At 39.6% G+C, this 27424-nt stretch overlaps 1 protein-coding gene across 1 annotated transcript; it reads left to right on the forward strand.

Annotated features, from left to right (window-relative positions):
* The first annotated feature begins 555 nt into the window (after positions 1-555).
* swap70b (switching B cell complex subunit SWAP70b) lies at positions 556-27424 on the forward strand. Its single transcript, XM_030137392.1, has 12 exons — positions 556-783; positions 4005-4145; positions 13598-13771; positions 15087-15314; positions 17258-17404; positions 17487-17592; positions 17973-18154; positions 19899-20006; positions 20294-20460; positions 23665-23863; positions 24064-24160; positions 25878-27424. The coding sequence occupies exons 1-12, from the start codon at positions 688-690 to the stop codon at positions 25985-25987; spliced, it is 1755 nt and encodes a 584-aa protein (XP_029993252.1). The 5' UTR covers positions 556-687; the 3' UTR covers positions 25988-27424.

The raw sequence follows: 27424 nt of genomic DNA on the forward strand, positions 1-27424 counted from the left end.
AGATAAAAAATTGCTTAATAATAGTAATAATAATAATAATAATAATAATAATAATAATAATAATAATAATAGTTATTATTATTATTATTATTATTATTATTATTATTATTATTATTATTATTATTCATCCAAGCATATGTCAGTGATTAACACCAACACTGGTCAATATACATATTTTTTGTTCTAGGTCAAATGTTAAATGCTAAAATGTGTCAGTGTGTTTTGTGCTCACTTGGTAGAAGGGTGTTAGTGGAGGAATGTAACTGTGTTTGTAATGGGATGATGTTAGTGAATGGGTCAGAATTTAGAAAGTCTTGTAAAAAGGAACAACTTTTGAGTTCCGACCTAAAACAAACTGTAACAGATCACATGACTTTTAATGACATGAAGTGCAAAGTGTGCATAAAATGCTCACTCGGACACCGGAAGGTTCCTTAAACCCACGGTTCCGGTCCAGTTTCACATGGACAGGTGGTTCTCTCTCCTCCCGCCGGGGGGCGCTGCTGCTCCACCTACCCCCCCTTCATCATCATCATCATCAGAATTCCGGACACGGACGGTGGAGTCACAGTCACATGGTCTGTCCTCACCGACAGAACAACCGTCGGAGTTCAGCACAGACCGGATTACACAGACCGGATTACCGAACCCGGACCGCGCAGACCGGATTACCGAACCCCGGACGGGATGGCGCTGCGGGACGAGCTGCTGAAGTCCATCTGGCACGCGTTCACGGCCCTGGACGTGGACCGGAGCGGGAAGGTGTCCAAGTCCCAGCTGAAGGTGGGTCTGAGCCCGGATCAGAACCGGTTCAATCACACAAACCGGACACATGTCCAGAACCTCCAGAGTTCACCTGTAACTCAGATCCACCTGTTGGATCAACCAGGACCAGAGGAACCAGAGGAACCAGAGGGTCCAGAAGCAGAAGGCTTAAAGGGTTCGAGTAGAACAGCTGAGGTTCTAACAGCTGAGGTTCTAACAGCAGAACACACATGAGAGGACTCCCAGAACAGTCCGTTTGTTTCAGTTCAGTGACGTTAAAGCAGATTCAGACCTTTTATCTGTGAACATTTAACCCTTTAATGTTTGGTCTTACTCGTATTAAACTGATCCCAGGTGGACCTGATGAACAGGTGGATTTTTGTCCTGGACATGTTTCTAATAAATACAGAAGATTCAGATCAGTTAAACATTTAAAAACACAAACAAAAAGCAACAGTTTGTCAAATATATTCATGACTTCACACATTAAAAACTCATTATCTGAAGTCTTTAATGAATTCAGTTAAATAATATACATTCTACAGAACAAAACAAGTTTGTTTTTAATAATTATTATTTACTTATATTTAAGTTTGGATATTTATGTCGAAAGGGTCAATAGAAAGTGTTGGATCTTTACAGATCCTTAAGGGTCAGTGTCAGACTGATGTCCTAAAAAATGCAGTAAACATTAGTACTCTTATTTTTTATTTATATTGAACCTTTATTTAACCAGGAAAAACTCACTGAGATTAAAATGTCTTTTGAAAGTGTGTCCTGGAACAGATGGTGGCAGAAGTTACAGACGATAGAGGTTTCATCCATATATTCACACTAAAAATACACAGAAAACACAGAATAAAACTCACTACTACTACTACTACTAGTACTACTACTAGTACTATTAATCCTATTATTAGTACTACTACCACTAATACTACTACTACAACCACTAGTACTACCACTAGTAGTCCTACTATTACTAGAATTACAACTATTACTACCACCACTACTACTACTACTAGTAAAACTACTACTGTCTCTGTTTGCCACATACTGGTGATCTGTCTGATGTGTGGTGTTCATTTTACTATCAGGTTTTAACTCCAGTTTCTAAATGAGCTAAACATGATGTAAAACTGTGCAGATCACTTATTGGTCAATGCAGATTTGATTGATATATTGTAACTTAATGAAGCGAGGAGCAAATTTTGGAAACATCACAGTAAGAAGTCGACTTTTCTCACTGGTTTGTGTCTGAACTTTTGTCTCAGTTGAAGTTAATGTTCAACTAGACTTGATGGATTCTGATTTACACTTTTCATTTGTTGTGTTGAAGATGATGTCACTATATTTATGATGCGTTGCTATGACGACCAGCAGGAGGAGGACCAGACCTGTACATATCTGATGGTCTGATAGATGTCGAATAGTGGAGTTCACTGTTTTCAGATTCATGCTGAGTTTATGTGTCCTGGTATTTTACTTGATATTTAGTTAAAGTTAGTGACACTAGATGTGAAAGTATTTCATCATTTGTAAATTTCCATCTGTGGAGGATGAACCCCCCCCCCCGCCCCATAGACCAAACGTCCTGATGTTTGAGGATGTACAGACACAGCTAGGACAGACGGTGGGAAAATATTAAACATCAAACTATAGATTTGAAACTAAAGACTTAAACCACACGTGGATCAATGTTGATGATGATGAACTGATGAAATAAAACTAAACTCATGTAGTTTTCTGATAAAATGGGACAAAAAATAATCAAAAGGATCATTTAAATCTATGTTAGTTCATAAAGTTGAGTTAAATTTATTGTTTGGTTTGACCTTTGACCTGCACTGTCTCCATGGTAACATGTCCACTGATTGATTGGATCAGTTAATAATTAGTCCTGTCAGTTATTACAGAACCAACGACGATTCATCTTCATTCAGCTGAACACAAACACTGGATTTTTTTAACATTTCCATGTTTGTTTGACCATAAACTCCACATAAACATCAGGTCCGAGGTCCAAACACACATTACATGTCCATCGCCTAGTGGGTGGAGTCAGAGAAATGAGAGGAATGAAGCTGAAAGTTTAAAACAGTAATGTAAATGTTCTCACATCCGGCTGTGTTGATAATATTATAAATGAATAAAAACACTAATAAGGGGAACCTGAGCTAATTAGTGGCTATCTGACAGACCATAGAACTCAGTACATACTAATGCTAACATCCACTAATGCAGCTACAGTCTTCTGGTTAAAGAAGTGTTTTTCAACCTTGGGGTCGGGACCCCATGTGGGGTCGCCTGGAATTCAAATGGGGTCGGCTGAAATTTCTAGTAATTGATGAAAATTTAAAAAAAAAATTAAAAAAAATAGTGAGTTGATAGAGACAATCACAATACATAAAAGATATGACAAACTGTAAGTGTGAAACTGCAGCACTGTGCTTCTGTTTATCTGTCAAAGGATCACTGTGGTCAGTTTCAGATGCTGCAGCTCTTTCATAATTCATAGTCTGAGTTCTTGTTTGTTCAGTATTAATTGTCCTCCTTGTAAATCCAAGCTGGACTGACTGTACATATCCTGACCAAGGAAAATCAAATTCTCTCTTTGTGCAGTAATCTACACCTGGATTTACTGCCTCTGTCCACAATAATATACATTATATAGACTAAATGTCCTCTAAAAATAACCTTTATTTGCAACATAGTATAGCAAACTATTACATGATGAAACACAAATTAATTTTAGCAAAAAAAAAAAAAAGTCTCTGTTTTGAATGTCTGGGGTCGCCAGAAATTTGTGATGTTAAAATGGGGTCAAGAACCAAAAAAGTGGCCATTAACCACTGGGTTAATGGATGAATCTGCAGTAAATTTCGTGACAGAATCCTCTGATGGTCCTATTACAGCAACAAACTTAAACATGACAGCAGAGCAAAAAAAAAAAGTTTTGCTTAATAAACCAGAATCTGAACAAATGACTCAGCAGATGAGATAATGCTGTCAATCACAGAGACCACGCCCCTGCTCTAAACATGCGTATTTGAATAATGGGGGCTGAGTTACCTCTAGAGCCTCTAGTGGACATTGAAGGAACTGCAGGTTTTCCGGTAACGTGAGTTTCTGGTTTATTCTGACGCTGTCTTTTGGTGAATATTTCATGGCCGTGGTTGAATTTCTCAGATGTATTTCCAGGTTTAATGTGATTAATGTGGTGTTGGTGGACTCTTCAGGTTCTGTCTCATAACCTCTGTACGGTGATGAAGATCCCCCACGATCCGGTGGCGTTGGAGGAACATTTTAAAGACGACGATGAGGGTCCGGTGTCCAACCAGGGATACATGCCCTACCTCAACAAGTTCATCCTGGATAAGGTCAGTCACATGGTAACCACCAGCCACCTCCATTTACGGTAAAAACCAAACACGCCCATTTATGGTAATTACCAATAGGGATGGGAATCGAGAACCGGTTCTTTTTGAGAACCGGATCCCAGTAGCTCGATTCCTTGGAATCGTTTGCCTGCCTGCTTGACGATTCTGCTTATCAATTCTGCCTTTGTTGTGCATGTGCGATGACGTCACGCATACACTGCATTGTTTTGGTTAGAACGTAGACAACATGGTGTTGAGGCAGAAACGGTTTAAAAAGTCGATACCAGGTCCAAACAGACCACACCAGGTCTAAACAGACCACACCAGGTCCAAACAGACCACACCAGGTCTAAACAGACCACACCAGGTCTAAACAGACCACACCAGGTCTAAACAGACCACACCAGGTCCAGACAGACCACACCAGGTCTAAACAGACCACACCAGGTCCAAACAGACCACACCAGGTCCAAACAGACCACATCAGGTCTAAACAGACCACACCAGGTCTAAACAGACCACACCAGGTCCAGACAGACCACATCAGGTCTAAACAGACCACACCAGGTCCAAACAGACCACATCAGGTCTAAACAGACCACACCAGGTCTAAACAGACCACACCAGGTCCAAACAGACCACACCAGGTCTAAACAGACCACACCAGGTCCAAACAGACCACACCAGGTCCAAACAGACCACACCAGGTCCAAACAGACCACACCAGGTCCAAACAGACCACACCAGGTCTAAACAGACCACACCAGGTCTAAACAGACCACACCAGGTCCAGACAGACCACACCAGGTCCAAACAGACCACACCAGGTCCAAACAGACCACACCAGGTCCAGACAGACCACACCAGGTCTAAACAGACCACACCAGGTCCAAACAGACCACACCAGGTCCAAACAGACCACACCAGGTCTAAACAGACCACACCAGGTCTAAACAGACCACACCAGGTCCAGACAGACCACACCAGGTCTAAACAGACCACACCAGGTCCAGACAGACCACACCAGGTCCAGACAGACCACACCAGGTCCAAACAGACCACACCAGGTCCACTGGAACAGAATCAAAGCTTCCATGTCTTCTAAAGGGTGGAATCCCTCCAGTCTGTTCAAACATTCGTCCACAGCATGTGAATCATTTACAGGAATGTCACGTATTTGATACGATACTTAGCGACGCTTGTGAATGTAGCGGCAGAGTGAACGCTGGGCCCAGTTCCGGTTCCGGTGTGGGCAACAAACGTAGTATCGAAATACAAGTTTCTGAAGGTAGAGGAAAGGAAATGAGGTGCACAACAACGGGAGACGAGCCGAGTCGAGTTGAACCGGTTCGACATAGTGGACATGCGGCAATAGAGGAATTAGTAAAGCATCTTTAGTTTCACTTTCACTGCACCCCCCCCCCCCCCCCCCACAAACCAGGCCCGGCGTCATCTGTTCTTATTATTTGTTCATACTGTATATGTTCTATTTTCTGTGCAGATGGAAATATAATAGACAGTTAATACAAACACACCTGTTTGTACTCTTTTATTCCCTCACCCAATGAGAATCGATAAGAAATCGGATCAATAAGCAAAATCAATAATGGAATCGGAATTGTTAAATTCTTAATTATTCCCATCCCTAATGACCAGCCACCTTCATTTATGGTAAGAAGATGTTTCTGTTCAGATTTATTGGTCATTTGTAAAGACTTCCGTTTAACTCCGTTGTTTAGTCTAACTCTGTGACTCAGTGTTTCTACAAACGTTGACTGTTGTCTGGTTGTAAATTCCGTCTGTTTTAGTCTCCGTTGGTCTTTTTCTATCTTATCGTGTTTGGTGATAAAAGCTGTTTCAGTCAAACTCTGTCTGGATGCTTTGAGTTTTTTGGCAGAAGGTCAAACATTGGCCTTCGTCTGCGGTGAAACGTTTAAACCACAGTTGACGAGTCTGCGTTTTTTCAGTGTCGTCTCGGTCTTTGTTCATTAGTTCCTCATTCCTGTGTCGACGGAAACAAACTACATGTTTAGCAAACATTGTGTAAATCATGCTTTAACTCGACACTTGATGGCTTCCCTGTTTTCAGTGGAATATTCACCAACTCCCAATAAAAACACACTGAAAACACACTAAAGACACACTAAAACTCAATAAAGACACACTAAAAACACACTAAAACACACTGAAAACATAATCCTAACCGTAGCACACTGAAAACGCACCAAAGACACAGTAAAAACCCACTAAAACACACTATGACACACTAAAAACATAAACCTAATAAAACCCACTAAAAACATAATGAAACCCACTAAAAACATAATAAAACCCACTAAAACATAATGAAACCCACTAAAAACATAATAAAACCCACTAAAAACATAATGCAGCCCACTAAAACCCACTAAAAACCCACTAAAGCACACTACAAACACACTAAAAACATAATAAAACCCACTAAAAACATAATAAAACCCACTGAAAACATAATGCAGCCCACTAAAACACACTAAAAACCCACTAAAAACATAATAAAACCCACTAAAAACATAATGAAACCCACTGAAAACATAATGCAGCCCACTAAAACACACTAAAAACCCACTAAAAACATAATAAAACCCACTAAAAACATAATAAAACCCACTAAAAACATAATGAAACCCACTGAAAACATAATAAAACCCACTAAAAACATAATGAAACCCACTGAAAACATAATGCAGCCCACTAAAACACACTAAAAACCCACTAAAAACATAATGAAACCCACTGAAAACATAATAAAACCCACTAAAAACATAATGAAACCCACTGAAAACATAATGCAGCCCACTAAAACACACTACAAACACACTAAAAACATAATAAAACCCACTAAAAACATAATGAAACCCACTAAAAACATAATAAAACCCACTAAAAACATAATGAAACCCACTGAAAACATAATGCAGCCCACTAAAACACACTAAAAACCCACTAAAAACATAATAAAACCCACTAAAAACATAATAAAACCCACTAAAAACATAATAAAACCCACTAAAAACATAATGAAACCCACTGAAAACATAATGCAGCCCACTAAAACACACTAAAAACCCACTAAAAACATAATAAAACCCACTAAAAACATAATAAAACCCACTAAAAACATAATGAAACCCACTGAAAACATAATGCAGCCCACTAAAACACACTAAAAACCCACTAAAAACATAATAAAACCCACTAAAAACATAATAAAACCCACTAAAAACATAATGAAAGTCAGTCAAACCCAGTCCTAGGGTTAACTGGAGCTGAACCTGGTCTGGAATCCTTGGTCTTATTCAGAGTAAGTGAAGATAATACACGATGATGGGTTTATTCCTCTAGTATCTGACGGGGTTCACTTCAGGTAGATGATACATTTATCATCTGGTTTTGGTTTTATCAACTGGTGTTTGAGGTAAATCTTGTAGTTTTTGTGAATTCTAAAGCAGATCCCTGTGAGTAAAGTTTATCTGTTTTAAAGTCGCAGTAAAAATCAAAGATGTAAATGTTGCTTCTGTAGTTCCTATTGAATGTTTTGCAGCTGAACACACCTGAACCCAGACTGAGCTCAGGGGAAACCACCTGACGCTGATCCAGAAAAAATGGAGAGGGGGGTGCTACATATGTGATGTCCTTCTCTGAATTGTCCTATTCCTGCTTCCTGCTTACTTTGTTTACAGAACATACTGTGTATTATGCTCATTTCACAACACAATATTCACTTTAATCTCAATAAACCCTGAAGCTTAGACGTAAACGTCACATCCCCAAACGTACCAACACAATCAGGTCGTAAATAAGTCGACCCTTTGGCCGATAGAAATTTCTTGGCCAAAGTTGGAAACCCTTCAGACTACAACGCGGAAGACCGGGGTTTGATTCCCGGTCAAAGTTTTGTTTTTTTGTTTTTTTTTGCAGAATTTCAAACGGGGTGATGTGCCAAGGGCGCCGGTAGGTAAATCCGCCATTGTGATCATAGACGTGGGCGGAGCATGGCCTCAGAGGCCCCTGCTCCTGTGAGTGCTGTCGTTTCCATGGTGATGGTGGAATGCTGCCGGTTCAGTGTAGATGTTGAACAGGTCAGACGCCGTCGCTGAGGGAGCTGGTCTGGCCAGCGCCACGCCTCAGGATCAGGGCTAGTCTGATCCAGATCCTCCAGTAGATCTGGACTCGTAGGGTTTCATCTTCATATTTTTGATCTCTTTGATCTGTTTCTTCTTGTTTCGTCTTTTTTTTTTTTTTTTGTCGTGATGTCTCTGATGAATAATCTTTTCTACATTTTATTGTTTCATTGAAGTTAAAATGAGTAAAATAAATGTAAAATAAATAAATGGATAAAATGATTTGAAACTTTGAAATGTAGAAACACAACCTGTAGACAATGAGATTTATAGAAACAGATTAGATTAGATTAGATACATTTGGTTGAGTTGAGTTTAGATTAGATGGGGGTGAGTGGAACTGATCCCAGAGTCTCCCCAGGATACGACCAGATAATGTGGAGTCTGTTCAGAGTAGATTTTCCAGATAAACTGGATCATCTGCTCTTTAACCAGATGGTTCAGATGGAGGGAAACACTGAACAACAGTAAAGAGGAAGTTGGTGTAATGTGACGTAAAAACAACAAACAAAGGATTCAGTCTCAAATTATTGCACACAACCAGGTTATTTATAACTCTAACCCTAACTTTAACATGGAGAATGTGAATCAGGTTTAATGAAAACTAAAACCAGCTCTAACAACGTAATGTCATAAACTGGAATAAAACAAAACAAATTAAAACAAACACAATCTGAAAAAGGAAAAATCTGTTATTTTCAGAGTTCATCACATGAGACTCTTATAACAACATAGAATTACAAAGTTTTATTAAACTAAAACTCATAGACGCTTATTTTAACAGTCCCTAAAATAACACTGTCTTAGCTTATAGGGCTGTGTATCGGCAAGAATCTAGCGATACGATACAGATTACAAGACTAGGATCACAATACAATATGTCACGATACTGTTAAAAAGGCAATTTTTTTTTGCTTGTTTCTTTTTTTTATGATTATTTCCTTGAAGAATTGAATTACACCAGAAATCTGCACAAATACTAAACACATTTTTATTTGATCACAACAGGATCTAATGCTATATCACAAAATGTTCCTGTGTTCGAACTGAAATTCTGTTTTACAGGTATTCCAGTTTCAGATCCTGTTCAAATGTTCAGATTCTATTAGTTCAGAACTAACATCAGAACAGGATTTGAGTTCAATCCCAACAAAGGAACGAACATTATTTAATAAAAGAGTGTTAAATAATAATAAAGAAAAAAGGAAAACAAAAAACAAAAATGCACCTCCACAATATCTGCATTTGAATAAATACCTAAAAATATCGAAACAGTACTTTTTAATATTGATACAGTATTGTGAAATGAAATATCGCGATATATTGCAGAAACGATATTTTCTTACAGCCCTATTAGCTTAGCTCTGTTTTTAGACTGAAAACAGCCACAGTAAAACCACAGATCACCTGTTTCAGGTTGTGTTGTCAGTAGTTGAACTAAAGCTTTGTTTGAATCCAACAAACGAGGTCAGAACTGTCCCAGTTTAGTCTGAACCATGGACCAACAAACGGAAACTTAGCAAAGATAAGAACATCCCATAATAACTTTATACCCTCATAAGCCTCCGAATCAAACTCACCCGTGTAGAAGAAACGCTGGGATTTCAGCAAAGATAAGAATCACAACAGAACCGGTCGCCATGACAACGCCTCTGCTCCCACTCCTGTGTCTGAAGTCAGAAGACGTCACAGGGTTGTGAGGTCAACTGAGTCTGGACACACAACTACACACACACACACACAACTACACACACAGACACACAACTACACACACAGACACACAACTGCACACAGACACACAACTACACACACAGACACACAACTGCACACAGACACACAACTGCACACAGACACACAACTACACACACAGACACACAACTACACACACAGACACACAACTGCACACAGACACACAACTGCACACAGACACACAACTACACACACAACTACACACACAGACACACAACTGCACACACAGACACACAACTACACACACAGACACACAACTGCATGCTCAGACACACAACTACACACACAACTACACACACAGACACACAACTACACACACAGACACACAACTGCACACACAGACACACAACTGCACACAGACACACAACTACACACACAGACACACAACTGCACACACAGACACACAACTACACACACAGACACACAACTGCACGCTCAGACACACAACTACACACACAACTACACACACAGACACACAACTGCACACACAGACACACAACTGCACACACAGACACACAACTGCATGCTCAGACACACAACTACACACACAACTACACACACAGACACACAACTACACACACAGACACACAACTGCACACACAGACACACAACTACACACACAACTACACACACAGACACACAACTACACACACAGACACACAACTGCACACACAGACACACAACTACACACACAACTGCACACACAGACACACAACTGCATGCTCAGACACACAACTGCACACACAACTACACACACAGACACACAACTGCACACACAGACACACAACTACACACACAACTACACACACAGACACACAACTACACACACAGACACACAACTGCACACACAGACACACAACTACACACATAACTACACACACACAGACACACAACTGCACACACAGACACACAACTACACACACAACTACACATACACACACACAACTACACACACAGACACACAACTCACACACACAGACACACAACTACACACACAGACACACAACTGCACACACAGACACACAACTACACACACAGACACACAACTACACAGTCAAACAGACTCCTGTTTGCTGATGTAGACAAACTGATCCTGGATCGGATTTGACATTTAACGGTTTCCATGGAGATGACCCTCACAGACTGGAGGTGTGTGTGGGCGGAGTTTCCTGAACTAAATGCAGGATTCACTTCCTGGAGACGGAATGCTGTGATCTGATAGGTCGGTTTGAAGACTTGTCATTTTTATCTTTTCTTTTCATTTTGTCTTTAACGTCATCTGTGTCTTTTTACGTCATTAATGTTTATTTTTTGTCATGTCTTTCACAACATTTTTGTGTCTTTATCATTTTCGTCTTTTTGCATTTTCTTCTTGTATCTTTTACGATGTTTGAGTTTTGTTGCTTTTTTATGTTGTTTCTAGGTTTTTTCTTTACGCTTCATCCTGTTGAATGTTTTACTGTTTTTCTGCTGTTGTGTGTTTTTACTCTGTTTTATTTTGCTGTGTTTGTTACATCATCTTACTTATTTATTTATTTTTTTACATTATTTCTATTTCGTTGCATGTTTTTCTATCATTTTCATCTTGTTTCGTGGTTTTTACTTTAAATCCACCGAGTGGTTTGTTTTAAAACTCAACCTTTAAACTAAATAAATAACATGATCATTATTGATGTGAAAGTGTTCGAGGCTGTTTGTTCAGTTGTACTTTACTGTTTTATGACTGTTTCAATGAGATGTTTATGTGTCAAATATGGAGTGAATTCATCATAATTTCCTTCGTCTTTTCAGTTGGTTCTGTTAATGTGACGTTATCATTTTAATCCTCAATGGTCGATCATTGATTCATATAGGAACGATATAACCCTAACCCTAACCCTAACCTTCCTCATAGATTTTGGATTAATAATTAGGTGATAACCCAACCGTAGCCACTTCCTGTTCCTGAAAAGATGAATTGGTGATTAATTATTTGTTTGAAACTGATCTAGATAATCAGTGTGATTCTGTTCACAACTGATTTCCTCCTTTTCACCGTTTCCCTCCATCCTTGTCCGCTGTCCTCTCAGTACGTGTGCAGTAGGTCATGTGACACGGTGGTTCAGTGGTTTTTGAGGACCTAAACTTGGACTCAGTTCAGTTTCACTCTCCGCTTCACACTCAGATGGTTCTTCATCAGTCCAGGCGTCCCACGTGTTCTGGGTTGTTTTTCAGTGGCTGCTCGCTCTCGGCTGCAGGCGTCACCATGGCAACGACACGGTTACCCCCCCAAGCCCCTCAGCAGAGTTCAGACAGAACCAGGACTTTAACAGGTTCTGGAAACAGGAACCAAATGGACGAGGATATTTTGTATCAGACGTGAGTTGAAGGATTTGGAATAAACAATGTGAGGTTCCAAAGAACCCATGACAAAGATCCGTGGAAGGAAAAAGAACGTTCTCCATAGTAACTCATATTTCATACAGATTACATTAAAAAAAGGAGAAAACCTGGTGAACACTGACATTTCAATGTGTTTTAATGATTCAAACAAAAGAAAATCACCTGATGAAGCAGAGTTCTACACATAGAACCTTGTTTTAAAAGATATTTTACATTTCAGGACGTTGGACCTGGTTAAACTCTAATAACATCCAGTATGTGAAGAGAACGTATGATGAAAACCACATAAAAGCAGAGTTCAGGGGTTTAATGTGTTTCTCAGGTACAGTGAAGAATAGGTACTTTTATTAGAAATAAATGACATTTATGTTAAAAGTCAATATTAAAAGGGAAGAACAAACGCACTGCATTTAATCAGAACAGAAAAGAATTAAGATGAATTAAAGTGAAAGAAAAGGACAAAAACTATGTAAAACACGATTCATGCTGTCATTTTGTAAATGTCTGAACCTGGAGATGAGGTTTTAATGTAAAAAAGAAAACATTGATCCCAATAAATTTATGTGAAGAAAGAAACATAAAGTAAAGAATATTATCAATTATTTAAAAAAAATGGATCAATAAGTTTAAAAGAGTTTTAATAAAGAACTTGAACTGATTTTTTTCCTGTAATGTTTTCAATCAGTGAAGATGAATTTCCCCACGGGGACCAATAAATTAAATCTAAATCTAAATTATCTGAGTAAAACCTGGACTTTTCCATTAGTTTAAGCCCATGTGATTGGTGTTTCCTGGTCACATGACCTGATGATGATGATGATGATGATGGTGACTGTTAAAGACGACATGAAGATGTGTTGAAGTTTGAGTCCAGGTTCTGTCACGGGTTGGGTCTTTAAATGGATCTAAGGTGCGGGTACATGGTTCCAGATTCCAGGGTCTGACCCCTGACCTCTGTGTCCCCTGCAAGTTTTTGACTGCTGACCCCTGACCTCTGACCCCTGCATCCCTGCAGGCCCCTGACCCCTGCGTTTCCCTGCAGGTTTCTGACTCCTTATCTCTGACCCCCATGTCCCCCTAGTGGTCTCTGACTTTTGAACCCTGTGTCCACATGCAGGTCTCTGACCCCTGACCTCTGACCCCCGTGTCCCCCCGCAGGTGTCCGATAACTTCGACCAGCAGGACTTCAACAGGATGTGCTGGACCTTGTGCTCCAGGAAGAACCTGGACCAGAGTAAGCTGATCATCTCCAATGACGACGCCTTCAAGGTCTGGTGCATCTTCAACTTCCTGGCCGAGGACCGGTACCCGCTGGTCATCATCACGGAGGAGGTGGGTGGTCCACACGGAGGTTTGGTCGCATGATGCGCTGTGAGCCAATGGTAGGAGGACGTGGCTGAACCTCCTGATTCTGGTTTCGGTGATCAGACACAAAAACCACAAAGGTTGAGACGACAATGAACAAGTAAAAAACAGGAAACAAATGATTCAACGTCTTTGAAAACCTGTTCATTTTATGGGTTTGATCATTTTTCACGTTTTCAATGTCATGTCATTTTTATCTCATGTTATTTTTGTCTCAGTTCATTTTTTCCCTGTTTTTGTTCAAATGTGGATGAAACACAGACTTTCAGAAACATTGATGCAGGTGCCACGTCTCCTCTGATTGGCTGAGCCCCTGTCATGTGACCCTGGGTTACAGCTGGTTCTGTCTTTGTTTTAACCAGATTATGAACTAAACTTTATTTAAACTGTTTAGTGAAGATGTTCAGTCATGGCCAAAAGTTTTATCAGTGACACAAATCGACTCCTTGTATGAATGTGATTCATTTGCAGATTAAAACTTAAAGCTTCATAATTGTTCTTCAGTGAATGTCAGAACTTGCGCCACTGATAAAACTTTAGGAAACGTCAGTTCAGTGACTGGAAGATGACAAAAGTCTGATGTTTCAGATTGTGTCTGGTTATTGTGTAAATATTACATCATGAATGTGTTGGTTCATTAAAGTAAATTCAGAAACTGAACCAAAACCTGAAGAACCTCAGATCTGACCTGATGGTTTCAATATTTTAGAAGAATCTCTTCTAAACTGTCATTCAGCATCGACCAATAAGATAAAAGATGATCTTAAAAGGTTGTAACTGTTGAGTTTAACACAGGAAAGAATGAAAGAACCTATGAATGTAAAAGCATGAAGACTGGAACCAGATGAATTAACCAGAACGTCCAAGTTTAGTCCACATTTCTACTTCCTGCTTCATCATAACTTGGTCGTCGGTCTAAATCTGGGCCTGAACTGCTCTATGTTTGTTACTACATGAACAACGGCTTAAAAAAAATCTGTTACTCAAGAGCAGAAAAGGAAGTTTCCAGCTTCCTGTTCTTCTACAGACGCTGGAGGATTTATTATTGGTTCAACAAACATCAGAGCTGAATCACAGGAAGGTGGTTTACAACAGAGAGAAGTTTCACCATGAAGGGAAAACACAGCAGGACGTTACACCTAGTACTGACAGCAGTACAAGTACTACTGCACCAAGTAGAAATACTGCATTAGCGCAGTAGTCCTGGTACTGAGCAGATGATAAACCTGGACGACTGTGAGTTCAGTGTTCCGCCTGTGATGATGTGTGATGGCGTTCGCAGATTGAGTACTTCCTGCGGAAGCTGACGGACGCCATGGGCGGGAGTTGGGTGGAGGAACGCTTCGAGGACTACAGACTGCACCTGAACGCCCGGCAGCAGAACCTCAGCGTCTGGGAACTCATCGGCCTGGTGGGTTCTGGACACTTCAGCAAAGGCATGGACCGCCAGAGCCTGTCCATGGGCATCAACGAAGTCTACCAAGAGCTGATCCTGGACGTCCTCAAACAGGTCCGCAACATACGTCCACACAAGTACACACAAGTACACGTTACAGTGCCAAAAATACACCTTATAGAACAAAAAAATACTCATTACATCAGTAAATACACCAGAGCTTGTCCATGAGCAACAACGAGGTCTACCAAGAGCTGATCCTGGACGTCCTCAAACAAGTCCGACATGTCTCCACAAGTACACACAAGTACACATTACAGAGCCAAAAATACACACAAGTACACATTACAGAGCCAAAAATACACACAAGTACACATTACAGTGCCAAAAATACACACAAGCAGGGCCGGTTCTAGCCTGTCATATTAGGTGGGCTGGTTGAAATAACAGGTGGGCTACTTGTTTGGTGTGTACAGATGATAGCAATAGTGTCCTGAAGGCTCACAATTTGAATTACAGTCCTGACGGCACTGAAAAGAAGTGGTTTGGGGGTTTATGTAAGTATCAGAATCACTTTATTGATCCCCAAAGAGGAATTCAATTGTCGGGCAGCTCATCTGTGTTCATTTACTCTTTAATATAAAATGAAAATGATTTTAAAAGTCCTTTGTGCATATTTCTTTTCATTGGATGAGCTTGGAAAATAAAAGAATTAATACTAAAAACTCATAAAATAAATTATTCTCACTGTGGCCAGAATTTATATAGAAAGAAGGCAGTCTACTCTTGTTCAAACTCAGACTGAAAAGTGCACAGATAGAATAACCGCACAAACAACTGAAACTGGGCCAAAAGTAAAAATAAAACAACTAAATTATATTTTTTCATATTTCACAAACCAAAAAAGTCTCATTCAAATTCAATCTGAAAAGTGACAAATGACAAAGAGAACAACAAATCTTTCTTTTTCATCTAAAACCCTGAAATTTAGACTCAAATGTCAGTAGAACTACATACATATAGACTATCATGACCAAATTATTAGAATAATTAATATAATTTAGTGACAGAGATCATTTGCCACTCAGTTTTTGTCCCTTCCTTGGAGTGACGGTTGAGTGTGTGTGTGTGTGTGTGTGTGTGTTTTACTGGCGTTGTGTATGTTTTTTGGTTTTACTGGCATTGTTTTGCCCAATGTGTGTGTTTTACTGGTGCTGCTTTAGTCAGTGTGTGTGTACTTAACGTGATGCAAGTGTCCGCCAAACCAGGCCGGCTGCTCTGCAGGAGTCAGAGACGATGCTCAGCCTAAGAGCACGTCAACAAGCCACCGATACAGTGAAACTCCAATAGAAAGAATCGCGGTATGAAACAGAAACCCCGGCAGGTGCAGCAGTGACCTCGATAGGTGCAGGAGAGACCAAGGTGGGACGTTGAACTCCCCGCAGCCCAGAAACGGACTGTGAGCTTCTGTATGAGCAAATGAAGCGCTCAGGAAATGCAAAACAATAATGACCACCAATCACTGATGGAATAGGGCGGGCTGTAGGCTGCCCATCCAATTGCAAAGAAGAGCCAATAGTAGTGTACTCTGTTATGTTTTTCTATTGGATAAACATTTTCCCTTAACTTTCAATTGGGTGGGTAAGACAAACATTTGGGTGGGCTTAGCCCACCCCTGCCCATGCCTACCGCCAGCCTCGCACACAAGTACACATTACAGCGCCAAAAATACACAAAAATACACATTACTTCAGTAAATATAGCAGAGTTTGTCCATGGGTGTCAATGAGGTCTACCAAGAGCTGATCCTGGACGTCCTCAAACAAGTTCAACATGTCTCCACAAGTACACACAAGTACACATAAGTACACGTTATAGTGCCAAAAATACACATTGTATTACAAAATAACCCACATTTACTGATTTACTGACTTGTTATTATTTGTCTATTGATTGACTAGTTGTGGTTTTGTGTCATTTAATCATTCATTGATTATTTCCGTCAGTGGTTCTGTGTTGTGTTGAGGAACCTTAATGTTCTCCTGTGTGATGTTCAGGGATACATGATGAAGAAAGGCCATAAGAGGAAGAACTGGACGGAGCGCTGGTTCGTCCTGAAGCCCAGCTCCATCTCCTACTATGTGGGCGAAGACCTGGTGGAGAAGAAAGGAGACATCCAATTGGACGGAAGCTGCTGCGTGGAGGCGAGAACCACCTGATGTAACTCAACGGTGTTTGACGGAACCAGGTTAGAACGTTCTGACCTTCTGGTGTTTGTCTTTACAGGCGATGCAGGACAAGGAAGGAAAGAAATGTCTGTTCCTCATAAAGTCACAGAAGAGTTTCGAGATCAGCGCCTCGGACAAGAAGAAGAAGCAGGAATGGATCCAGGGTGAGAACCACAGACCCAGAGAACCACAGAACCGAGATGTTCCGGTTCTGTTCTAACCTGACCATCGGTCAAACCAGGCGTAGTTCAGATGAATGCGATCTGATACCACAGTTTGATCAGAACATCTGCAGAACAGGAGAACAGAACCCTGAAACAGAAACAGAACCATGACCTTTAGCTTCAGATTGAACTGAGGTCAGAGGTCAGAGGTCAGAAACAGAAGCATTTTAGAACTAAGTAACACGTTGAGTAATGCAGTAACATGTTGAAAAATGAAACGTTCTTCAGGTTAATGTTGAACCAGTTTCCTTCAGTTCATGTGTTAAAATGGGCTCTTGTGATTTGTTCCTTGTGAACGGAACCCGGTGGATGTTCTCCAGCCATCCAGACCTGCGTCACGCTGCTGCGTCAGGGTCGACCGGCGCCGCATCGAGAAGCACGACAGAAACGACGCGAACAGAGGCTGAAACAACAGGCGGAACAAGAAGAACTAGAACTGAGGATGAAAGAACTGCAGATGGCAAACGAGGCTAAGCAGGTGGAACTGGAGAACATGAGGAAGGTGAGGAACATAGAACAGATAGAACTGTAAACAGACGGAAAACAGGAGGAACATGTTGAGTAAACAGATGGAGAATGAGAAAGAACCAACCAGAGGAAGTCCAACCCTGGAGGGATTTCCCCAAAACCAGTCGACAAAAATACAAAGAGCCTGATTCAGCTTTAACACCACACCCAGAAACAGTTAACCCTTTAGTTAACCCACAACTGACTTTAATAGTGTAACCCTAACCATGGTTCTGGTTCTGGTTAGACCTGGTTAAACCCTTTACTAATAATAAAACAGACTGAACCTGGTTCTGGTTAGACCTGGTTAAACCCTTTACTAATAATAAAACAGACTGAACCTGGTTCTGGTTAGACCTGGTTAAACCCTTTACTAATAATAAAACAGACTGAACCTGGTTCTGGTTAGACCTGGTTAAACCCTTTACTAATAATAAAACAGACTGAACCTGGTTCTGGTTAGACCTGGTTAAACCCTTTACTAATAATAAAACAGACTGAACCTGGTTCTGGTTAGACCTGGTTAAACCCTTTACTAATAATAAAACAGACTGAACCTGGTTCTGGTTAGACCTGGTTAAACCCTTTACTAATAATAAAACAGACTGAACACGCCTGTCGTTGGGCTCGTTTTGTGTCTTTGTTCTGAAAACAGACGCTCTTTGTGTTTTTGCTTCATCATGATCCAGTCACTGTTGTTCATCTAAACAAAAACACCACAATGACCTGCAGAAACCGTGGAAACCGGCACGGCGCTACGGCCGCCGTCGACCGCCGTTGTGTAACACACAACAGCCCTGACTGTGGACGACCAACAATCTACCGTTATCACACATGAACCGTTCCATGAATGGACACAAACATGAGCCTGTGGAGGCGATGGAGGGACGGGGGGGGGGGGCATCAGCATCTGAAACCTGGCATTACACAGCACATGGACACACAATATCAACATCAGAATATTTTACATTTTAATGACAGTTTTAGATCAGAGAATGACAGGAAATGGGCAAAAAATACACAAACACACACAACTACACACCGTCACAAAGGCTGAGTTTGTCTGATTAGAAAAAAGAATCATCAATGGGCCGCGGTTCATTAGGATTAAACACCAACATGTAAAACACGTCAAACGCCTCATTCACCACATCAGTACACAGTTGGACCAGGAGGAGGCGCTGCTGAGAACAGATAACACATGGATTATTGAACCATCCAGATGTTGATCCCATTAATTAAACTATGATTTAATATTGAAGATTCACCATCAAATGTAAAAGGTCAAAGGTTAACTCACTTCATTATCCTTGTAGGAAAAATCAGTCTCCACCTTTTACCCATTGTACACCACACAGCCCCTAGCATTAGCGTTAGCACTTAACATTAGCACCTAGTTTTAGCACTTAGCATTAGCTCTTAGCATGAGCAATTATTGTTTTTTTTGTATAATTGGTCATTGTTGGAAATAAGAATTGGTTAAATAAGGGTTTTAAAAAATTGCTGTTAGCATTAGCTAAGAACAGATAGAACCTAAATGTAAATATGGCCAAAAGAAAATGAATGACCCAAAAAAGAAACAATCAAAGAAAAGGACCAAAAGTAAAAATAGAAAAATATAGAGAAAAACTAAGAATGTTAAAAAGTTGAAATAATTGAAATACTTCCACATCAGATGGTACATTTTGCCACTGTGTGTTTAATTTGTGGTTTGTCGTGTGTGTTTTTTTTTGCTTCAGGTGCTGGAGGAGGCGACAGCGAACGCAGCAGAAGAAGAACAGCGGCGTCTTCAGACCCAGACGGAGCTGCAGGACCGGTACCGGATGGACCTGGAGAGAGAGAAGATGGTACCATGTCCACTTCTTGTTTCTTCCTGTTTTGGGTTTAGGGCAGTGAACGCCTCATGGTGTGGAGGCTTAACACACATATGGGTTTTGTTTTCAATACTGGAGTGAAGACGTGGTGGAGGTTCTGCACAGTTCGCTCCAGTCGAACAGATCTATGACCTGAACTAGATCAGATCAAGTTGGAGGTAAAGTCAAACTGAATGGATGTGGTCCTCAGGTAGACCGTGGACCTCGTCCTAGTCCTGGTCCTGGTTTTCAGACCTTCTGGTGGTGTGTTTGTGGTCCAGGTCCGGCTGCAGATGGAGGAGCAAGTGGCCCAGAAGTCCACCGAGCTGGAGCAGTACCTCCAACGGGTCCGAGAGCTGGAGGACATGTACCGGCAGCTGGAGGACGCCCTGGAGGACGAACGGCGAGCCCGGCAGGACGAGGAGGAGGTCCGCAGGCTGCAGGCGCGGTGAGTGTTAGCATTAGCCAAACACGTGACAACACACCAACACACAAAGCAGATGACAACACAGTGAGCATTAGCGTTAGCATCAGCCAAATGTGACGACACAACAACCACACACAAACTAGACAACACAAACCAGATGACTACACAGTGGGCATTAGCATTAGCATTAGAGCCCGACCAATTAATGGGGCTGATTATAGTGTATCACCGATTAATCAGCATCGGTCAATCTGTAACCGCTGTATGAATGTTTTTGCTGCTCCTGTGTGTCTGTGCTGCCTGGAGAGTTTGTGAAATAAACAAAGATGCAACTGTTAATCCAAACGTCCACCATTATCTAATGCAAGACTATTATATCCTGTGTAGATCAATGTTCTTATTTCATATATCAGCCAATATATCGGTTACCGGCCGATATATCGGATATCGGCTTTTATTAAGCCCCCAGTATCGGTATCGGCATGGGCCCCAAAAATTCCATGTCAATCGGGCTCTAATTAGCATTAGCCAAACATGTGACAACACGCCAACACACAAACCAGATGATGACATCGTGAGCATTAGCAGTAGCATTAGCTAACGACACGCCAACACACCTGAAGCGGTTCAGTCCGATGGATTCAGTCCAATTTACTGCAGTAAATGTTTTATTGAAAAGGTGAATTTATCTCAGATCAGTGTTTTCATAGTTTTCTTCGTTTCTATGTTGTTTTTTGTTCTTTACATCATGTCTGTTTTTACGTTTTCTGTCGTACTTTGTCTCGTTACATCTTTACATCATTTTCTTGTTGCATCTTTTACATCATATTTTCTCTCGTATTTCATGTTTCATGTTTTTTCATCTAGTTCAGTCAAACTTTTTTGTCATTTCATGTCTTACTGATTTTGTTTTATCTCATGTTTTTAATGTCATTTTCATCTTGTTTTTTTCTGCATATTTTTGCGTTTTCATGTGTTTTTGTCATGTTTTTCAAATGGTTTTATTTTATTTTGTTTCTTCTTTTTGCATCTTTTTTTTACATCTTGTTTAATTGTCTATATTTGTGTTTGTTGTGTCTTTTTTCATCTTTTTCATCGTTTTTTTAACGTTTTCATCTTTTTTGTTGATATAGTTTTTGATTTTTGTCGTATTTTTCATCTTTTCATGTTTTTTGTCTTTCTCGTCTCATTACATTTGTTGCATTTTTATGTTTTTCATCGTTTCATCTTTTTTTCTTTTGTTTTTGTTTTATTAATGTTTTATTGACATTAATTAGTGTTATTGTTAGTGTTTTAAAGTCGTATTCATCTTGTTTTGTGTGGTTTCATCTCATTCATTTTTTGCACCTCTTTTAACTTTGATCACATTTTGGACTTTTTATGCTTTTTCTTTAATTTTTTCTTTTTTTTTAAACACCCGTTTTGTTATTTGTTCTTTTTATGGTGAAAATCATCCATATGGACTGACTTCAGAGAGTCAACTCCTAGTTCCTTCTCTGCCTTGTTTCCTTCCTTCCTTCCTTCCTTTCTGCTGACGTTTACTTTCCACGTCCATAAACGATGACGAAGGCGCCACAGCCTGAATCAGACAAAACCTGTTTAACACGAAACAAAACTAGAGGCTGTAGATGGAGTTGAATAGAATAATCTTTATTGACATTGTGCTATTTCAGTCAGTGCAACAATATGAAAACAAAAACAATACGTGAGAAAATAAAAATAGAGCAAATATAAAATTACAAAATTTAAAAAGTAAAATAAGAAAATAGAATATAAATTTTACAATTTTACAAAGTAACATAAGAATAAAGCTAAGCAGAAAAAAATGGACAAAATATTAATAGACGCCGTATTACAGTATTAACAGTATTAACAGTATGTATATGTATGAAGAATATTAATAGTATGTTTTACCTATGAAAACAGTATGTATACTTATGAACCAAGTCTATATAGAAATAGTGCATTTATATTTTGATATTTACTGAATACATTTTGCATTGTCATTGCAGAACAAATAGATAAACTGAGGACGATTCGACCCAACAGATAAATAATGTTCATTTTATGTTCTAATGCTTGTCTTTTGTTCTTCCAATGTTCTTCTAATCCAATCCAATCCAAAACAAATTTATTTATTAAGCACTTTAAAACAACCACAATGGACCAAAGTGCTGCACAGAGGACTAAAAGCACAATACATAAAACTCATAAAAGCATTAAGAAACAATAAAATCAAATAAATAAATAAAATAAGGTAAAATCTGAAAAACAGAAACAAAATATCAACATTGCAAGAGTGTTAAAAAGCCAAGGAGAGCAGGTGGGTTTCTAATGTTCCTCTAATGTTTATCTAAAGTTTTTTCTTATATACAAAACAGAGTCAGTCCTCCGTTTTACGTCAAATGTTTCAGTATTGACTCTGTTTCTCATCTTAAATCAGTTTCGTTCCCTGAAACATGTGATGACTTTTAATGAAGTGTTTGACAAATAAGATGAAAGATGGGAGCAGAGCACCACCTGCTGGCCAATCCACAACACTACATCCTTAGTAAATATAATATAATATAATATAATGTTTATCATTTATTCACATTAGATAACATTTGACAACAGTAGAAAACATTTATGATCAAAGACTGTATTAAAAAATGTGATTTTATACATGTTTTCTCCATTTCCCTTTTCTTTTATTCATATATTCCAGTACTTTAGTGAAGTTCAGACTTTTGTTAAAACTATTTCAACCAAAACATTGGGTCCGCATCAGTGAAAATGTGTTTTCACAACAGATTTGTACATTTTTTACTGATCACTCTTCAAACTTTCAGCATTTGGGCTGAATTATCTTTTTCTACAGTGAATGAGGGCAGAAATAGGCCTGACTTCCGTAAAACTGTGACTAAAATGAACATTCTGACAGAAAACACTCGGTTTGTGTTATTTGGAAGAACCTGTGAGCGTTAAAATCAGACCAAATATGAAGGAAAAGATCAAACTCAAGCTAAATCAGTTTGTTTGAATGTTGTAAAACAGACGTTTCATTTTATTCGTTTACTTCATTAGGATCAAAGTTTAGACTCAGATGAACTGGACCAAGTCCAGACAAAGACAATGAGTTCAAGGACACTCAGTCAAACTAACGACCCCATCTTAAACCTAATATGATGATGGAGGTGTGGGTGTCTGACCTCTGACCCCTGGTTTTCTTTGGCTGTGGTCCAGGCTCCTGGAGGAGGAGTCATCGAAGAGGGCGGAGCTAGAGCAGGTCCACCTGAGGCAGCAGAAGGCGATCAGTGAGACAGAGGCGGAGAAGGAGGAGCTACAGAGGGAGAGGAGGGAGAAGGAGGAGGCGCTGGAGGAGGCCATGAGGCAGCTGGAGGGGCTAGAGGAGGAGCGGAAGGGGGCGCTGGAGCAGTACCAGGTCAGCACCGGGGTGGGGGTGGGGGTGGGGGGTACGGGACAGTACCTGGTCAGCACAGTCAACGAAGTCCAATAAAACTCCTGTATCTGGCTGAAACATCATGGGGTTAATGCAGTACCTTCACTGACCACATGGTGTCACTGTAGGACTGAATATAACCTGTAAATAAACTGAGGCACTTCGTGTTTCATGTGAATCAGATGGTGATGAAGAAGCTGGAAGACGCAACCAACAACACCAAGACGTGGAAACACAAAGTGGCCAAACAGGAAGGACTGTTACGCCTCATCCAACCAGGTAACGGCACCAGAACCACAACCAAACCCGTAAACTGTTGAACTATTAAACCCTTAAACACGACGTATATTTCTGTAAATCTAGAGGTTCAGGACACAGAAAACATTCAAACCTACTACATACCTGTTTTATTCAGGTTGATTAAGGTTTAATGAAGTTTAGGCTCAAAAACAGGTGAGAGTTGGATCCATCACATATATGATGTATATTCAATGTTCCACATATTCTGTAAAACAGCATCTTCAGTGATTCACATGAATGTAAAAAAGAGACACTGGTATCTTTATCATTATATCAGATGTAATTTGACTGATATGTTGAATTTAATTGAAGGTTTTTCCATAAATCTGTGTGTTTTAATCAGTTTCATTCATAGCTAATATGATGAACAACTTGACTTTAAATGGCAAATAGTTTATATTTAGAATGAAGATTTATTTTTATTTGATAAGGAGGTAAATAACAACAAAAACTAAATATAGAAGCGTATAGAAATATCAAAATCAGTTAAAATGTCATTTTAATTGAGTTTTTCCATCAGCGCGGAAGTTTATTAATCCACAATCATAACAATATGTCATGTACAGGTATATGTAATATAAAAGGTGTAATCTAAAGATAGAACTTATCAAAATATGTAGAAGTTGTTATTATTTATTACTGAAGTGTGAAAACCTCCAAATATCACAGTGAATTCATGAAGCTTAGTTCATGTCTGAAAACACATAAAGATGAACATGATGTTCACGTGCAAATGAATACAGGGTGGGGAAGCAAAATGTACAATGAACATTTAGTTGTTTTTTCTCAGCAGGCACTACGTCAATTGTTTTGAAACCAAACATACATTGATGTCATAATCATACCTAACACTATTATCCATACCTTTTCAGAAACTTTTGCCCATATGAGTAATCAGGAAAGCAAACGTCAAAGAGTGTGTGATTTGCTGAATGCACTCGTCACACCAAAGGAGATTTCAAAATAGTTGGAGTGTCCATAAAGACTGTTTATAATGGAAAGAAGAGAATGACTATGAGCAAAACTATTACCAGAAAGTCTGGAAGTGGAGGAAGCAACAAAAAACGTACCAAAGCTTTTATTAGAGTTCTCAAATCCCAAATCCTAAAGGATCCAACCAAATCCATCCAGATACCAGGTATTGCCATGGCTTAAAGCAAACTACCCTGATGGAAATTATGTATGGACACAGGATGGTGCTCCAGCCCACACAGCTAGAAAAATACAAGATTTCTGCAAATCCAACTTTAGCAATTTTTGGGAATCATGTTTATGGCCGCCTTCTAGCCCAGATCTGAACCCTCTGGATTCTGCTATCTGGGGTGTTTTAGAACATGCTACCAATAGAACATCACACAGCAATGTTGGCTTTCTTAAAGATACTATTAAAGAAGAATGGGAGAAGTTGTCACCCGAATATTTGAGGAACACTTGCGCAAGTTTCAGGAAGCGTGTGAAGGCAGTTATTGAGAAAGAAGGAGGACACATAGAATAAAAACATTTTCTATTATGGACATTTTCTTGTGGCAAATAAATTCTCATGACTTTCAATGAAGTAATTGGTCATACACTGTCTTTCAATCCCTGCCTCAAAATATTGTAAATTTTGCTTCCCCACCCTGTACATCATGTGATTAAAGTGAATAAATCATGTGATTAAAATCATGGCGGTTTATCATCTCCTTTTTGTTGTCAGGGGCCAAAGGTCAAAGGTTAATCACCAACTGGGGTCCGGCAGCGTTCTCTGATGCAGAGCTCAGTCTGAGGGAGAAGAAGTGGCAGGAGATGAAGAGTCAGGGCCAGTAGACGCCAACCGCCGCCAAGATGGGCGGAGTCAGCAAGACGGGCCAGATGAGGATGGCGGCGAGGAGGCGTCTGGTTAAAAGACATCAAAAACCACCAGTGAACCCAATCGATCGTTCAATCGCAGATCAACAGGAAGGTGTGTGGAGTGGGCGGGTCTAAATTCACTCCAGGTCCAATGAGCCTGGTCCAATCAGAATAAATACATTTAAAACAGGTTATTTTAAACTATTAAACATGTCCCATAAACCAAACTCCGCCTCCACAGAACGGCGGCGTTGTTAAACATAAACATACCCGCCCTCACAATCATATCACCTCCTCCTCCTGTTGCCCCGCCCTCACCCTGTGTGAGGCTGTGATTGGCTGGAGGTACAACTCAATACCCAATGGTTAACGCCCACAAATGTCTCAAACAGCAAAACAAGAGTAAAATATGAAATACTTTAACTTTAAAATGTGTAAAAGACATGAATGAAACCCGACTCCTGCTGAGGAGGGCGGGACGGGGGCCTGTAGATGAAAATGGACCTTTACAAGAAAAAAATGTCTGAATATCTTACATTTTCTGAGTTAAAAGTTGTAAATTAACAGTAAAAATTTGCTCATATTTGGTGTAATTACAGATTAATGTTAATTCCTGTCAAGTATCAAGCACCAGAACACAGCAGGAAAATCAACTCAGTTAATTATTAACCCTTTCATCCTGTTCGAAGGTGTTTTTCTTCATCATGACAAGTTTTAATTAAACTAAAGAAAAACTGTGTGAGTAGGAAAACATGGTAATGCATCAGCTAAAACACAGTAAGTCATAGTCATGCATTTTATTAATGGGCTTTATTTAATAGGACAAACAGAACAAGAACCGTTAATTTACATGAACAAATTAAAAAATAATAAAGAAAATGTAAGAAAATAGCAGAATTTTTAAAGGTGGGATTTGAGGCTTATTATGATTTTCGCAAAAAAGGCACAAATTTTTGGGAAAAAAACTCAAACAGGAAAATGGGAAAAATCCCACTAAAACTGAGTCAGTAAACACATCACATCTGAAATGAACTGTAATAAAGAAGTAAATGAGTGAAATGATCAGATTAACTGTATAATGTAGATCAGGAGGTTTTTTTAATCATATGTGTAGTTTTTCTTTATAGTTGGGACTCTAATATTAACTATTGATCGATTATTGGACCAGATTCTAATGTAAATGTGTACATGTAAATGTGTGTTGGATACAGATCCATTATCAGGGTGATGGGTTTAAGGGTTAACCCAGTGAATCCGGTTAACTCTGACCTGGTTAACTCTGACCCGGTTAACTCTGTCAATATTTAACTGTTTGTTTCCATCATCTGATCTGAACTAAACCTGATAGTTTTTGTCATTTATTTGTTTTTATTTGCATGTAAATAAATAAATAAATTCATAAATGAACATTGA

Source organism: Sphaeramia orbicularis, chromosome 6 (assembly GCF_902148855.1).
Source record: "Sphaeramia orbicularis chromosome 6, fSphaOr1.1, whole genome shotgun sequence".
NCBI classification, from domain to species: Eukaryota; Metazoa; Chordata; class Actinopteri; order Kurtiformes; family Apogonidae; genus Sphaeramia; species Sphaeramia orbicularis.

What these genes read in the sequence shown, in the direction of transcription:
- swap70b (XM_030137392.1), top strand. Translation starts at nt 688, where the DNA reads ATGGCGCTGCGGGACGAGCTGCTGAAGTCCATCTGGCACGCGTTCACG. An exon ending in ACAAGTTCATCCTGGATAAG is followed by an intron (nt 4,146 to 13,597) that starts GTCAGTCACATG and finishes GTCCCCCCGCAG; the next exon opens with GTGTCCGATAACTTCGACCA. An exon ending in GAAGCAGGAATGGATCCAGG is followed by an intron (nt 17,593 to 17,972) that starts GTGAGAACCACA and finishes GATGTTCTCCAG; the next exon opens with CCATCCAGACCTGCGTCACG.